At 38.6% G+C, this 13,240-nt stretch overlaps 1 protein-coding gene across 2 annotated transcripts in view; it reads left to right on the top strand.

Annotated features, from left to right (window-relative positions):
• CDK17 (cyclin dependent kinase 17) overlaps nucleotides 1-13,240 on the top strand; it is a 99,662-nt gene that overhangs the window by 43,243 nt on the left and 43,179 nt on the right. The window contains exons 2-3 of one of the 2 annotated variants that reach the window (XM_060112615.1): nucleotides 9,336-9,455; nucleotides 10,530-10,676. In XM_060112615.1, coding sequence (XP_059968598.1) covers nucleotides 10,559-10,676 — 118 coding nt within the window. In that variant the 5' untranslated portion in view covers nucleotides 9,336-9,455; nucleotides 10,530-10,558. The remainder of the gene's footprint in view (nucleotides 1-9,335; nucleotides 9,456-10,529; nucleotides 10,677-13,240) is intronic. The other variant, XM_060112614.1, reaches the window with a different exon arrangement.

The following is a 13,240-nucleotide window of genomic DNA, read 5'->3' on the forward strand; positions in this document are numbered from 1 at the left end:
GCCCAGAATCTGCAGCCCCCACTTTTTTTGTGTCAGGGTTCCCCACTGTCTGCCCTGGCACCCTGGCACCATCCAGCTGCCCTAGGAATGCAGCTTGCTATCTGCTCTTGTTGGGACCAGGCTGAGGAAAGGGCAGCGTTAACTGGTTTGCACATATGGTTCTCCTGTCAGGATCAACAGCCTCTCCCTTCAGCAAGCACTCCCCTGGTTGTTGTAAGTGTTAAGTCAGATTCCAGTTCTGAGATAGTTGATTCTGGTCCTTTTTTCCACTTTGCTGGTTGTTTATGGTGGGGGGACCAACCCCAAGAGCTTCCTACTATGACATTTTGCATCTCAAGTGTCACAGTATTATATTGTCTTTCTAATGTGTGTTTATGAATAGAGGAACGTCTTCGGTAGGTGTCTTTTTTCTGGTTGGTGTGTTTGCTCAGACTTTCAAAGGAAAAGAATCAGTCTCAGATTTGAACTCATAAAGGATTAAGATGTTTAAAGTGTTTGGTGAAAAAAACCTATAAGCATGATGGAAATTTTATTTCAGTGCTCTGTTAATCTTTTGTACAATAACTTTGTGTTTTATACAAATAAGAAATTTGTGTCTTTAGTGAAAAAACTTAATTTTTGTTATTCCTCATCAAGTATAGCTAGCTTAAGTGTCTTAGAAAGTTCTAAATATTTATTGTGATTTAATTATTGAGGAAAAGCTATTAGAAAATTTGCTTACAGGCCACTCAGTGAGTTTACCTCAGTTACAGAAGGTTTAATTTAAAACTATAGTCACTGCAGAAAATGTTATAAAGAAATAAAGTTCTCAAAGAAAAGTCATTGGCATTTTTAAAACAATCTCAGCTTTTTCTTCAACTTTTCCTGCAATTATTAATAAGAAATTGTTTTAAGAATGTTTCAAAGACATAAGCAGAGAATTGCCACTCAAATAAGTCCTTTAATCAAGAGAAATTTGGATTGTAAGGTAAATTTGTGTACAGAAATTTTTTTATTGGAAGTACCAAAGGGCCACAAAATGACAACATTTTTTCAGGTAAATACTCATAGTAGAGGATCTAGTTTGTGAGTTTTCATAGCTGTTGTCTTAACAACAACAACAACAATAATAAAGTGTTTTCCATTCCTAGGGCAAAACTCAGTTGGCATTCCAGGATGGTTATCTGTATTCTTTAAGTAAATAGAATATGGGCATTCCTCAGAGATATTGCAGATTTGTTTCCAGACCCCTGCAGTAAAGTGAGCCACACGAATTTTTTTTTCCCAGTGCATATGAAACTTATGTTTACACTATACTGTAGTCTAAGTGTGCAATAGCGTTATGTCTAAAAAACCAGTGTGTAGGGCTTCCCTGGTGGCGCAGTGGTTGAGAGTCCGCTTGCCGATGCAGGGGACGCAGGTTCGTGCCCCGGTCTGGGAAGATCCCACATGCCGCGGAGCAGCTGGGCCTGTGAGCCATGGCCGCTGGGCCTGCGCGTCCGGAGCCTGTGCTCCGCAACGGGAGAGCCCACAGCAGTGAGAGGCCCACGTAATGCCAAAAACAAAAACAAAAACAAAAAAAACAGTGTGTACACCTAAATTAAAAAATACTTTATTGCTAAAAAATGCTAACCATCATCTGAGCCTTCAGTGACTCAATCTTTTGGTGGAGGATGGCTGTTGACTGACCATTGTGGTGGTTGCTGAAGGTTGGGGTGACTGGCAGTTTTTTAAGATAACAGCTGCTGCATCAATTGGTTCTTCTTTCATGACCGATTTCTCTATAGAATACAATGCTGTTTGATAGCATTTTACCCACAGTAGAACTTCTTTGAAAATTGGACTCAGTCCTCTCAGACCCTTCTGCTGTTTTATCAACTAAGTTTGCATAATATTCTGAATCATTCATTGTCATTTCAACAGTGCTCAGAGCATCTTCACCAGGAGTAAATGCTACCTCAGGAAACCACTTTCTTTGCTCATCTGTAAGAAGCAACTCCTCATCTGTTAAAGTTTTATCATGAGAATATAGCAGTTCAGTCGTATCTTCAGGCCCCACTTTAATCCTAGTTCTCTTGCTATTTCTACCAAATCTGCAGCTTCTTCCTCCACTGAAGTCTTAGACCCCTCAGAGTCATCCATGAGGATTGGAATCAACTTCTGCCAAACATCCTATTAATGTCTTCCTGTGAATCACGAATGTTTTTGAATGACATCTAAAATGGTGAATCCTTTCTTGAAGGTTTTCAATTTATTTTGTCTAGATCCCTCAGAGGAATTACTATATATAGCAACTATAGCCTTATGAAGTGCATTTCTAAAATAACAAGACATGAAAATCAAAATTACTCCTTGATCCATGGGCTACAGAGTGGATGTTGTGTTAGCAGTCATGAAAACAACACTAATGTCATTGTACATCTCCATTAGAGCTCTTGGGTGACCAGGTGCATTGTCAATGAGCAGTAATATTTTGAAAGGATTCTTTTTTTCTGAGCAGTAGTTCTCAAAAGTAGGCTTAAAATATTCGGTAAACCATGTTGTAAACAGATGTGCTGTCATCCAGGCTTTCTTGTTCCTTTTACAGAGCACATGCAGAGTAGATTTAACATAATTCTTAAGGGTCCTAGGATGATTGGAATGGTAAGTAAACATTGACTTCAGCTTGAAGTCACCAGCTGCGTTAGCCCCTAACAAGAGAGTCACCCTTTCCTTGGAAGCTTTGAAGCCAAGCATTGATTTTTCCTCCTATGAAAGTCCTAGATGGTATGCTTCTTCCAGTAGAATGCTGTTTTGTCTACATTGAAAATCTGTTGTGTAGTGTAGCCACCTTCATTAATTATCTTAGATCTTCTAGATAACTTGCTGCAGCTTCTACATCAACACTTGCTGCTTCACCTTGCACTTTTATGTCATGGAGATAGCATATTTTCTTAAACCTTGTGAACCAACGACCTCTGCTAGCTTCAGACTTTTCTTCAGCTTCCTCATCTCTCTTGCCTTCATAGAATTGAAGAGAGTTAGGGCCTTGCTGTGGTTTAGGCTTTTGGCTTAAGGGAATGTTGTGGCTGGCTTGATCTTCCATCCAGCGCATTAAAACTTTCTCCATATCAGAAGTAAGGCTATTTTGCTTTCTTATTTGGGTGTTCACTGGAGTAGCACTTTTAATTTCCTTCAAGAATATTTCCTCTGCATTCACAATTTGGCTAACTGTGTGGCACCAGAGGCCTAGCTTTTGGCTTGTCTTGGCTTTCAACATGCTTTCCTCACTAAACTTAGTCATTTCTAGCTTTTGACTTAAAGTGAGGGATGTGCGACCCTTCTCACTTGCACACTTGGAGGCCATTGTATGGTTATTGATTGGCCTAATTTCAGTATTGTGTCTCAGGGAAGAGGCCTGAAGAGAGGGAGAGAGATGGGGGAACTGCTGGTGGGTGGAGCAGTCAGAACACGTATAACATTTATGAAGTTTACTGTCTTAGATGGGCGAGATTTGTGGTGCTCCAAAACAGTTACAATAGTAACATCAAAGATCGCTGGTCACAGATCAACACAAGAAATATAATAATAATGAAAAAGTTTGAAATATTGGGAGAATTACCAAAATGTGACAGACACGAAGTCAGCGAATGCTTTTGGAAAAATGGCACCTGTAGACTTGGAGGGTTGCTGCAAACCTTCCATTAGTATAAAAAACACATTATCTGTTGTGCAGTAAGACAAAGTGCAATAAAGATGCACTTTGTTTTACTGCATGCTTATGTATGCTTGTAGTTACATTTTCAGGATAAAAAAAAAACATGAAAAAATTTCTTAATTGTACAGCAGGCAATCCCAGATCAAATTTTAGATGATAAAGTAAGCTAACACATTACATGTTTCTTTTAAGCACTTGTAGGTGGAAACTGATTTTTGAACATTTTCAGCTGTGTGTGTGTGTGTGTAAATATATATGGGGGAGGGAGGAAGAGAAAGAGGCAGGGTTTATGTTAAGTCATTCTGAGTATCATTTATTGCCCCTTTACCTTTTAAAATTTGATCTAGCTATGGCAAAAAGCTGGCTTTTTGACAATTAGAAAGGCATAAAAGTTGTTTTGTATTATACATACACACAGATATATTCGAATGGGTATATATATGGAATATATATGTATTATATATACGTCGTAAGTGCTGTGAGTGAAAAAAAAAAAAACAACTAAGGATAAAGGAATAGAGAGGGTCAGGGTCAGGAAAGAGCCCTTTGCAGGGTAAAGCTTATGTTGAAATTGGAGCATTTATAATTGTTCTCTAGATAGCTAAGTCTTTAAAATACTAAAACCAAACAATTGTGGAGTTTTTATTTAGGGTTTATTTTTTTTCTTTTTTTTTTTTTTGCTGTAGCGGGCCTCTCACTGCTGTGGCCTCTCCCGTTGCGGAGCCCAGGCTCCGGACACACAGGCTCCGCGGCCTTGGCTCGCGGGCCCAGCCGCTCCGCGGCATGTGGGATCTTCCGGGATCGGGGCACGAACCCGTGTCCCCTGCATCGGCAGGCGGACTCTCAACCACTGCGCCACCAGGGAAGCCCCTATTTAGGGTTTATTTTAAATTACAGTACCTTTACTTCTAAGGTAAAAATAGCTTTTTCAGTGGCATGAATTTAAATATAAAACAATATTTAAGCATTCACTATAAATTACTGTTAATATATCTTTTTTTTTTTTTTTTTTTTTTTTTTTTGCGATATGCGGGCCTCCCACTGTTGTGGCCTCTCCCGTTGCGGAGCACAGGCTCCGGACGCGCAGGCTCAGCGGCCATGGCTCACGGGCCCAGCCACTCCGCGGCACGTGGGATCCTCCTGGACCAGGGCACGAACCCGCGTCCCCTGCATCGGCAGGCGGACTCTCAACCACTGCACCACCAGGGAAGCCCTGTTAATATATCTTAATCTTCATGAAAACGACAGTGTAAAGATCCTAACAATCCCAAATGAAAGTTTTTGCTAAAATAGAAAAAATAATTTACCCCAACTGTTTTTTCTTTTCTTTTCTTTTTTTTTTTTTTTTTTTTTTGGTGGTACGCGGGCCTCTCACCGCTGTGGCCTCTCCCGTTGCGGAGCACAGGCCCAGCGGCCATGGCTCACGGGCCCAGCCGCTCCGCGGCATGTGGGATCCTCCCGGACCGGGGCACGAACCCGCGTCCCCTGCATCGGTAGGCGGACTCTCAACCACTGCGCCACCAGGGAAGCCCCACCCCAACTGTTTTTTTAAAAATATTATTTATTTATTTGGCTGTGCTGGGTCTTAGTTGCGGCATGCGGGATCTTTAGTTGCAGCTTGCGATCTCTTGGTTGCATCATGTGGGATCTAGTTCACTGACCAGAGATTGAACCCAGGCCCCCTTGTGTTGGGAGTATGGAGTCTTAGCCACTGGACTACGAGGAAAGCCCTTTAAGCCAACTCTCGAGGGTTTTGGTTTTAGGAAATCAGTAATTTAGCACTGCTTTATTAATATACAGTACATATTAGTTAACCTTCAAGCTAATGTAAATAGTAATATTTACTTCACAAAAGGTGTTTTATTGTAGCATTGCATGTGTTTTTGTCCTCAACCTAATGGGCAAAAAAGTTGACATGCATAATTCTTCTTAAAGATAATTAGAAATGTCAAGGAATCTTTAATTTGGGAGTATTTTTTCTTTAATAATGATCTAGGCATTGTTGATGAAATTCCTTAACATCTGTGTTTACTGATCATTGTGACTTAATTAAAAGGTTACAGTTATAGCATGGAAGATAAAAAAATAGGACCTTTCTGAGGATGCAGTGTGTTCTATTATGAAGTTTTTCTTTTTTATAAATTTATTTTTGGCTGCATTGGGTCTTCGTTGCAGTGTGTGGGCTTTCCCTAGTTGCGGTGAGCGGGGGCTCCTCTTTGTTGCAGTGCGCGGGCTTCTCATTGTGGTGGCTTCTCTTGTTGCGGGGCATGGGGTCTAGGCGCCCGGGCTTCAGTAGTTGTGGCACGCGGGCTCAGTAGTTGTGGCTCACGGGCCCTAGAGTGCAGGCTCCTTAGCTGTGGCTCACGGGCTTAGTTGCTCTGTGGCATGTGGGATCTTCCCGGACCAGGGCTTGAACCCATGTCCCCTGCATTGGCAGGCAGATTCTTAACCACTGCACCTCTTATTAATGGATTAGAAATGTCCTTCTTATTCTTGACAGAGTAGAAAATACGTATAGTTACTTTATAGACTAGAATTTTCTTCACTCTTGATGGAAATGCATACTGTTCTGAGTTATAAACACATAGAATTTCTCCTAATATATTGTTCAAAAGCATTGTGTGAAGAAAAAGTTAAGGCTTATGTGATTTCCCTTCCCCCCCTTTTCCGTACCCACTTAAAACCATCAAGATTTACTTGGCGCTCTATAGTGACATTGCCCAATAGAAATATAATGTGAGCACCATACTGAACTTTAAAGTATTTTGCAGGTATAATTTAATTAGTAGAGTTAGTTTTAGAAATACTGATAAATTTTACTTAGCCAAATATGTCTAGAATTTTTCAAAAACATGTTATGCATATAACAATAGATTTTTTACGTTCTGTTAAAATACTAAGTCTTTAAAATCCAGTGCATATTTTTTATTTACAGTACAAGGCAGTTTGGAGTGACCACTTTTCACATACATGGTCAGAATGGGATGTTACCCATTAATTAATTAATGTGAATTAATTCTGTAATAAGATGTCTGTTATAGTTTGTTATTTTATCCTTATTTGTCATCTAAAATAAGAGGCAGGTACATGGTCAGCAAACTTTCAGAAATGGTGTGCAAGATTCTGAAGTGGTGATGTTTGTATAGTTACGTAGACATTCGTGACCACATGACTGTGTTTGAGAACATTGGAGTCAAACAGTTGGTACCTGTGAGCTACTGGCGCCTAGGGGTTTCTGTTAGGGCGCAGGCGTCCTGAAGGAGTGTGTGAAGAGACTCTCAGGCTGGACAATGTGCTAAAAGGGCACAGAAATCAGAGAAAAGCTGTTAAACTCAGGATGATGTTTTATTACAGTGAAAAGATACAGATTAAAATCAGCAAAGGGGAAAGGGTATATAGGGTGGAGTCCAAGAGAAACCAGGTGCGAGTTTTCAGTTATCCTCTCCTAGTGGAGTTGCATGACAGTGCTCCATTCCTCCAGTTGTCCTGTATGACAACATGGCAAAGTGGTGCCAACCAGGGAAGCTTACCTGAATCTTGGTGTCCAGAGTTTTTTTTAGGGGTCAATTACATAGGCATGGAAGTACCTACATGACTGTCTTTAGTTACTTAGTCTCGTTTCCCTTATTCCTCCTCCCCCCTGAGGTCCAGCTGATATGGTGTGGCCTAAAGCCCCAGGCATACAAAGATATAGGGATTTACCATAATTCACATTGTTAATATAAATTATCTGGTGTGGCCCAAGATTTTAGGTATACAAAGAAATTTATCAGGCAGGATATTGCAAGGGGTCAGAGGTTATCTCCTAGGAGCTTGTCTTAGGTGATTCCTTTCTTTGGAATGTGCAGAGTTTAACCCCCCAAGCTTGCAGAGTTACCCCTTTACTGCACAGGATGATTCTGGATACAAAGGAGAGTGTCTCTAGTATAAATTCTTAGAGAAACCAAAGGGTAGATGAAGATTGGCGATAGCTCAATTCACCTTAAATATCTAATGTTTTAAGCAAATGGCATGGATTACTGACTGTCAAGGTAGAGCTGTATAAAGGCTGACTTTGAGAAGTAAAGAATCTAGCATTTAGGACAGCCATATAGTTACAGGTTTCTTACTTGGAATCAACTCTTAAAGTTTACTGACTGCCTCCTATAAATTCACCTTGTTTGCTAAAGTATATATTATCTCCTTTAATCCACATCTGAACATCCATTTCTGCCTGTGATGGGAGGAACTTGTATCAGACTAGGGAAAAATATAGTTTGAAGGCATCGTAGAGCTTCTGAGTCAGTCAGGACTTCAGGAGTAAAGATTCAGGAGAGAAGAGAAATAGATGTATTCTGTGAGTTTCCTCTGGAGATATTTTCTAACTCTTAAGCTCTTTTGGATAAGAGGATAAAAGTTGAGCAGTGTATGAGAGGTGAGCAAAAAGCAACTGAGGTAGTTGAGTGGAGCTTTCAATAGTTTTTGTTGTTGTTTTAGTCCTAGGATTGCAGTTTGAATCTTTTGAAAGGCCACACCATAGGAGTGGGAACAAACAGAAGTAGGCCAGACTTTACAGTATCTGAAACTCAGTCTCAAGCCAGCTCTGTTGATCTCTTACTCTGACTGCTTGTTAGAAAAAAATTAAATCCTTTCTGGAAGAAGATAATAACATCATCCAGAGCTTCAACATTTTTTCTTACATATGTTCATACAGTCATTCACATACAATGTGTACTATTCAGTAAAAAAAAAATTACTGTGCATTCAACAGGACCAACAGAGAAAAACCAGCAGTAGAAACAGGTTATGCAGGTTATTCATAGGTTGTATAATTCTGGAGTTATAGATAAGAACTTTAAAATACTATAACCTAGTCATGAAAATAGATGGCAAGGTGAAGAATTTCAGTAGAGAACTTGAATCTATAGAAAGGGATCAAATAGGAATTCTAGGATTGAAAATACAATAACTAAAATTTAGAACCCAGTAGATCGGTTTAACTGCAGTTTAGGCACAGCTGAAAAGAGGTCAGCTGGAAGGTTAGTTAGTAGAAAATATTCAGCAACATTGATTTGTCTTTAACTATGTAAAACAGAGTTGGTAAAACATAATATTATCACTTATAAATTTGTATTCAGTACCCTACCCCGAGCCTTTGAGCAAACAAAAATTATTCATTAAAAATATCTTAGGTAGAGTTCACTTGTTCAGCACACTCAGCTACTTGGAATAGAGCCCTAGGATGAGAAAATAGGCAAACTACTTACAGATTGAAGATAGATATCCAGAGCTGGATGGTAAAACAGGTATTTTAGCATAGGGGAGTTAGAAGAAGCTCTTAGTTGGGGTAATGGTTACAATACACCTGGTAATCTGGTAAACTAGCTCACCACAATTAAGACTGTAGATTAGGAAAGAAGTTACAGGTAAATAATTGAGGAATTGGTTTTGGCAGCAAATACCTTGTTTGATCACATCCAAGACTACTCCACTATGAATTATACCATTAGTGTATGTACTGCTAGGACAAAAGAAAGCTGTCAGTTATAACTGACATCCTATTACAATAAGTCCCCTACATACAAACCTTCAAGCTGCAAACTTTCAAAGATGCGAATACGTGTTCCATCACCATCAGGCGTGAGTGAAATTGCAGCTTGCCCTCCATCTCCTATTGCAGATGGTCCTTCAGCTCTGCCAGTTCCCACCTCCTCTCCCTCCTCCAGTCAGTAACTCTTCTTGCCTGTTCACTCGATGCCGGCCCCTGTATGCCAACTGTTGTACTACTGTACTTTTCAAGGTACTGTACTGTAAGATTAAAAATGTTTTCTTTATTTTTTGTGTTTGTTTTTATGTACTATTTGTGTGAAAAGTATTATAAACCTATTACAGTACAGTGCTATATAGCTGCGTGTGTTAGTTGAGTACCTAGGCTAACTTTGTTGGACTTACGAACAAATTGGACTTATGAACATGCTCTTGGAATGGAACTCATTCATATGTAGGGGACTTAACTGTAATTGTGGTACATCCTGATTTCAGAGATGTTAAAATGTGGGGGAAAAGGTAAATGGTAATCTTAGTTTTAAATCTCAGTTCTATCGATAATTGTTTGTTTGCCTTCTGTCAGGCAACTTCTTTGAGCCTGTTTACTTATTTGTGAAAATGGGATAGTATAGTATGCTCTTTAGAATTAGGAAGACTAAATGAATTCAGAGACATGAAAGTGTCTAGTATGGAGTAGGCATTTGAAACCTGTTAATTTGACTTTCATTTTTTCCTTCTAAAATTTGGCATTGTTATAATAATAGGAGGAGACTCCTGACAGCTGACCAGGGTGGGGGAGGAACAAACCCCCAATATATTGGCTAAATAAGTAGTTAAAAAAGAAAATCTGTTGGAGCTGTTTAATGAATTGTCAAGCATCATTCTTTATTCTCTCCCTACCCCACCTCTTTCACCTGTCTTATCCCCTCAGTTATATCTAAAGATATCACTGACTGGTTCCAATATGATGATTGATATTTATAATAATGGAACCTACACATCAAAATAGTATATTTTCACTAAATTGGTTTTTACAAAGCTCATTTTAGGAAGATTTGTAATCCTTCTAAGGTTAGTTGTGATGCTTAAAATCTCAGTCTTTAGTTTTGTAGAATTCTTGCTCTTATGATGCTATATGAATATGGCATTAATTCAAGTGAGTGGATCTTTTTAAGGAAGGGTTGGATTTTGTGATGTTTGATGGACGTGAGAATTCCTCATTTTATTCTTATTTTGAAGATTCCCAGTAAACTGAGAACAACATTTTTCTGGAGCTGTAAGATATTCATAGCTTTAATCTTATGTTCATTGTGTTCTTTTCTTTCAGGATTTTTCAAGTGACATTCAGTTGATAGGATGAAAAAATTTAAGAGAAGGCTATCCCTCACGCTTCGAGGAAGCCAGACTATTGATGAATCGTTGTCTGAATTGGCTGAACAAATGACTATTGAAGAAAACAGCAGCAAAGATAATGGTAAATATTTAGGGGGTAGGGAAGGGGAGGAGAGAATTGAATTACATGATAAATCGAATGTAAATTTACTTTCCTGATTAGTCCCTAGTCCTAGTAGGTTCCTTCTGTTTATTTCTCTGCCTCCTTCCCTAGTTCAATAACTTTTGCTTGTTTACTGGAATGTTCTATCCTTACTCCAACAGTGTTACTATAGCTGGTCTCTAACCCTGATGAATTCTCTATCCTGTTTATCTTTCCATTTTTCATTAGTTCTTAAATAAGAATACTTTGTATAATATTATCCTAGTTAAGTGGCTGTTTTTAAATTAACATTTAAATATTTTTGTTATTCTTATAACCAAAGTTAATACAGCTTAAAAGTGCATAGTAAGTTTGTGAAATTCCTGGGAATTCCCTGGTGGTCCAGTGGTTAAGACTCTGTGCTTTCACTGCCGAGGGCCTGGGTTCGATCACTGGTCAGGGAATTAAGGTCCTACAAGCCATGCGGTGTGGCCAAAAAAAAAAAAAGTTTGTGAAATTCCTGTTTTAAATTTCATCATAGGTTTATAGCATTATATATGCATATATTGACTATCCACATAGATGACAACATTTATCATATGAGTGAATCATACTATTTTCTTACTTTATATTGACCAAAGAATCTATCCATGGTATTGAAAGCACTTATAGTAGATAGGCATATAATGTTTCACAAGTTTGACAGTTCTTTTTACGGTGTAAAGTAGTTACTACACAGATATTGATATAAAATAAAAAGCTTGTTAAATTGAATGTATTAAAATGCAAAATCCTGATGAAATCTGTAGAACAAGCCTACATATTCAAAACTGAAATAGCTCTAGAGATGTCATAGTAATAACCAGGAAGGAGCTTACAGGAATGGCTGCCAGTGTGTCATAATGTGCAGATTCTCTTCCTTGCCTCTGCCTGAAGTTCTTCTGTTAGAGGTTTGTGGCAGTGGGTGAAAACATGAATACCCTCACCCCCTCGGGATGAAATGTAACTCTCCTTGTGAGAGAGGGAAAGGTATAATGGAAAGTGCTCTGGACTTTAAGTTAAAAGTCATGGACTGGGACTTCCCTGGTGGCGCAGTGGTTAAGAATCCGCCTGCCAGTGCAGGGGACATGGGTTCGAGCCCTGGTCCGGGAAGATCCCACATGCCGCGGAGCAACTATGCCCATGTGCCACAACTACTGAGCCTGCACTCTAGAGCCCGTGAGCCACAACTACTGAGCCCGCGTGCCACAACTACTGAAGCCCACACGCCTAGAGCCCATGTTCCACAGCAAGAGAAGCCACTGTAATGAGAAGCCCGCGTACTGCAATGAAGAGCAGACCCCGCTCACTGCAACTAGAGAAAGCCCGTGTGCAGCAACAAAGACCCAACGCAGCCAAAAAATAAAATTAATTAATTAATTACTTTTTTTAAAAAGTCATGGATTGGAATTTGGGATACACTTACACACTTATTAGTTACATGATTCTGGGTAAGTAATTTATCCTACCCAACCTTCAATTTATCTCTTCCTCAGAAGGGTCATTATTTTACTCAAGGTTATCTGGCTCATAATATAGAAGGGGAAACATAGATGAGTTTGATAGAAAATTTAAAATAATGATTTGGATATAATTTACTTTAGGAGGGAAATATTTTATATTTGGATCAAATCTCAAAGCTGATATTATAATGTCTTACTTTTATTCCTCTTGCCAGGAGAAAAATCCTTAATTCTCTCTCAGATCCCCTTTGATTTCTTGTTATTAATTAAACCCTGTCTATTCATTCTTATGATCCACGAGTCTTGCTAGCTATTTGCCAGTGATATTCAGGAGTAAAGTAAGCACAGAATACATCTTAATGGATGCTTTCTGGGAACACATTCTGGATGGGAATTTGACTACAAGACAAACCTCTTTTAAAAAAAAAAAAGAGTGTGAGTCAAAGAAAATGTACATACTTTTTGGAGAGCTAATTAATATTTTAGATTCATAGTATATTTCCTGGAATATTTTAGTATTAATTGTCTTAAAACATGCTTAATTTATAATGAATGGTGAAACATTGAAAATTTTTTTGAAGTAGAACATACTTTAAAATTTACTTTTATTTCAATAGTAACATTAACAATTAGTAAAGAAGAGAAAATAGAAACTCTACTGAGTTTCCTCTTTAAGGTTTTCAAATTATTTGAAATAATACTTGAAGATGTCATAATAGACATTGATTCCTCTTGGGTTGCAGAGATTGCTGGTAGCATAGGCTATCTCTGAGTTATACCTGCTATTACTTATTTCCTATGTATAACAACAGCACATGGGACAGTTTTCACAAAGATTCTCTACCTTTTTGGTTATTTTTCAGTACCTGATAGCTGGTTCCAACATTTTCTTTCTTTATGGAGTTTATCTTAAAGGTAAAAAGCTCCTAAGATCGGTAACACACACAGTCTGTGTCTGAATATGGTTTAATGAATGAGAAGAGGTAGACTATACTTTTTAAAAGATCTTCTCACATACGCTATAACCAGTTTATAAAGCAAGTGATATTTGTCTAACAACTG

This window comes from Mesoplodon densirostris, chromosome 11 (assembly GCF_025265405.1).
Source record: "Mesoplodon densirostris isolate mMesDen1 chromosome 11, mMesDen1 primary haplotype, whole genome shotgun sequence".
Classification (NCBI taxonomy): Eukaryota; Metazoa; Chordata; class Mammalia; order Artiodactyla; family Ziphiidae; genus Mesoplodon; species Mesoplodon densirostris.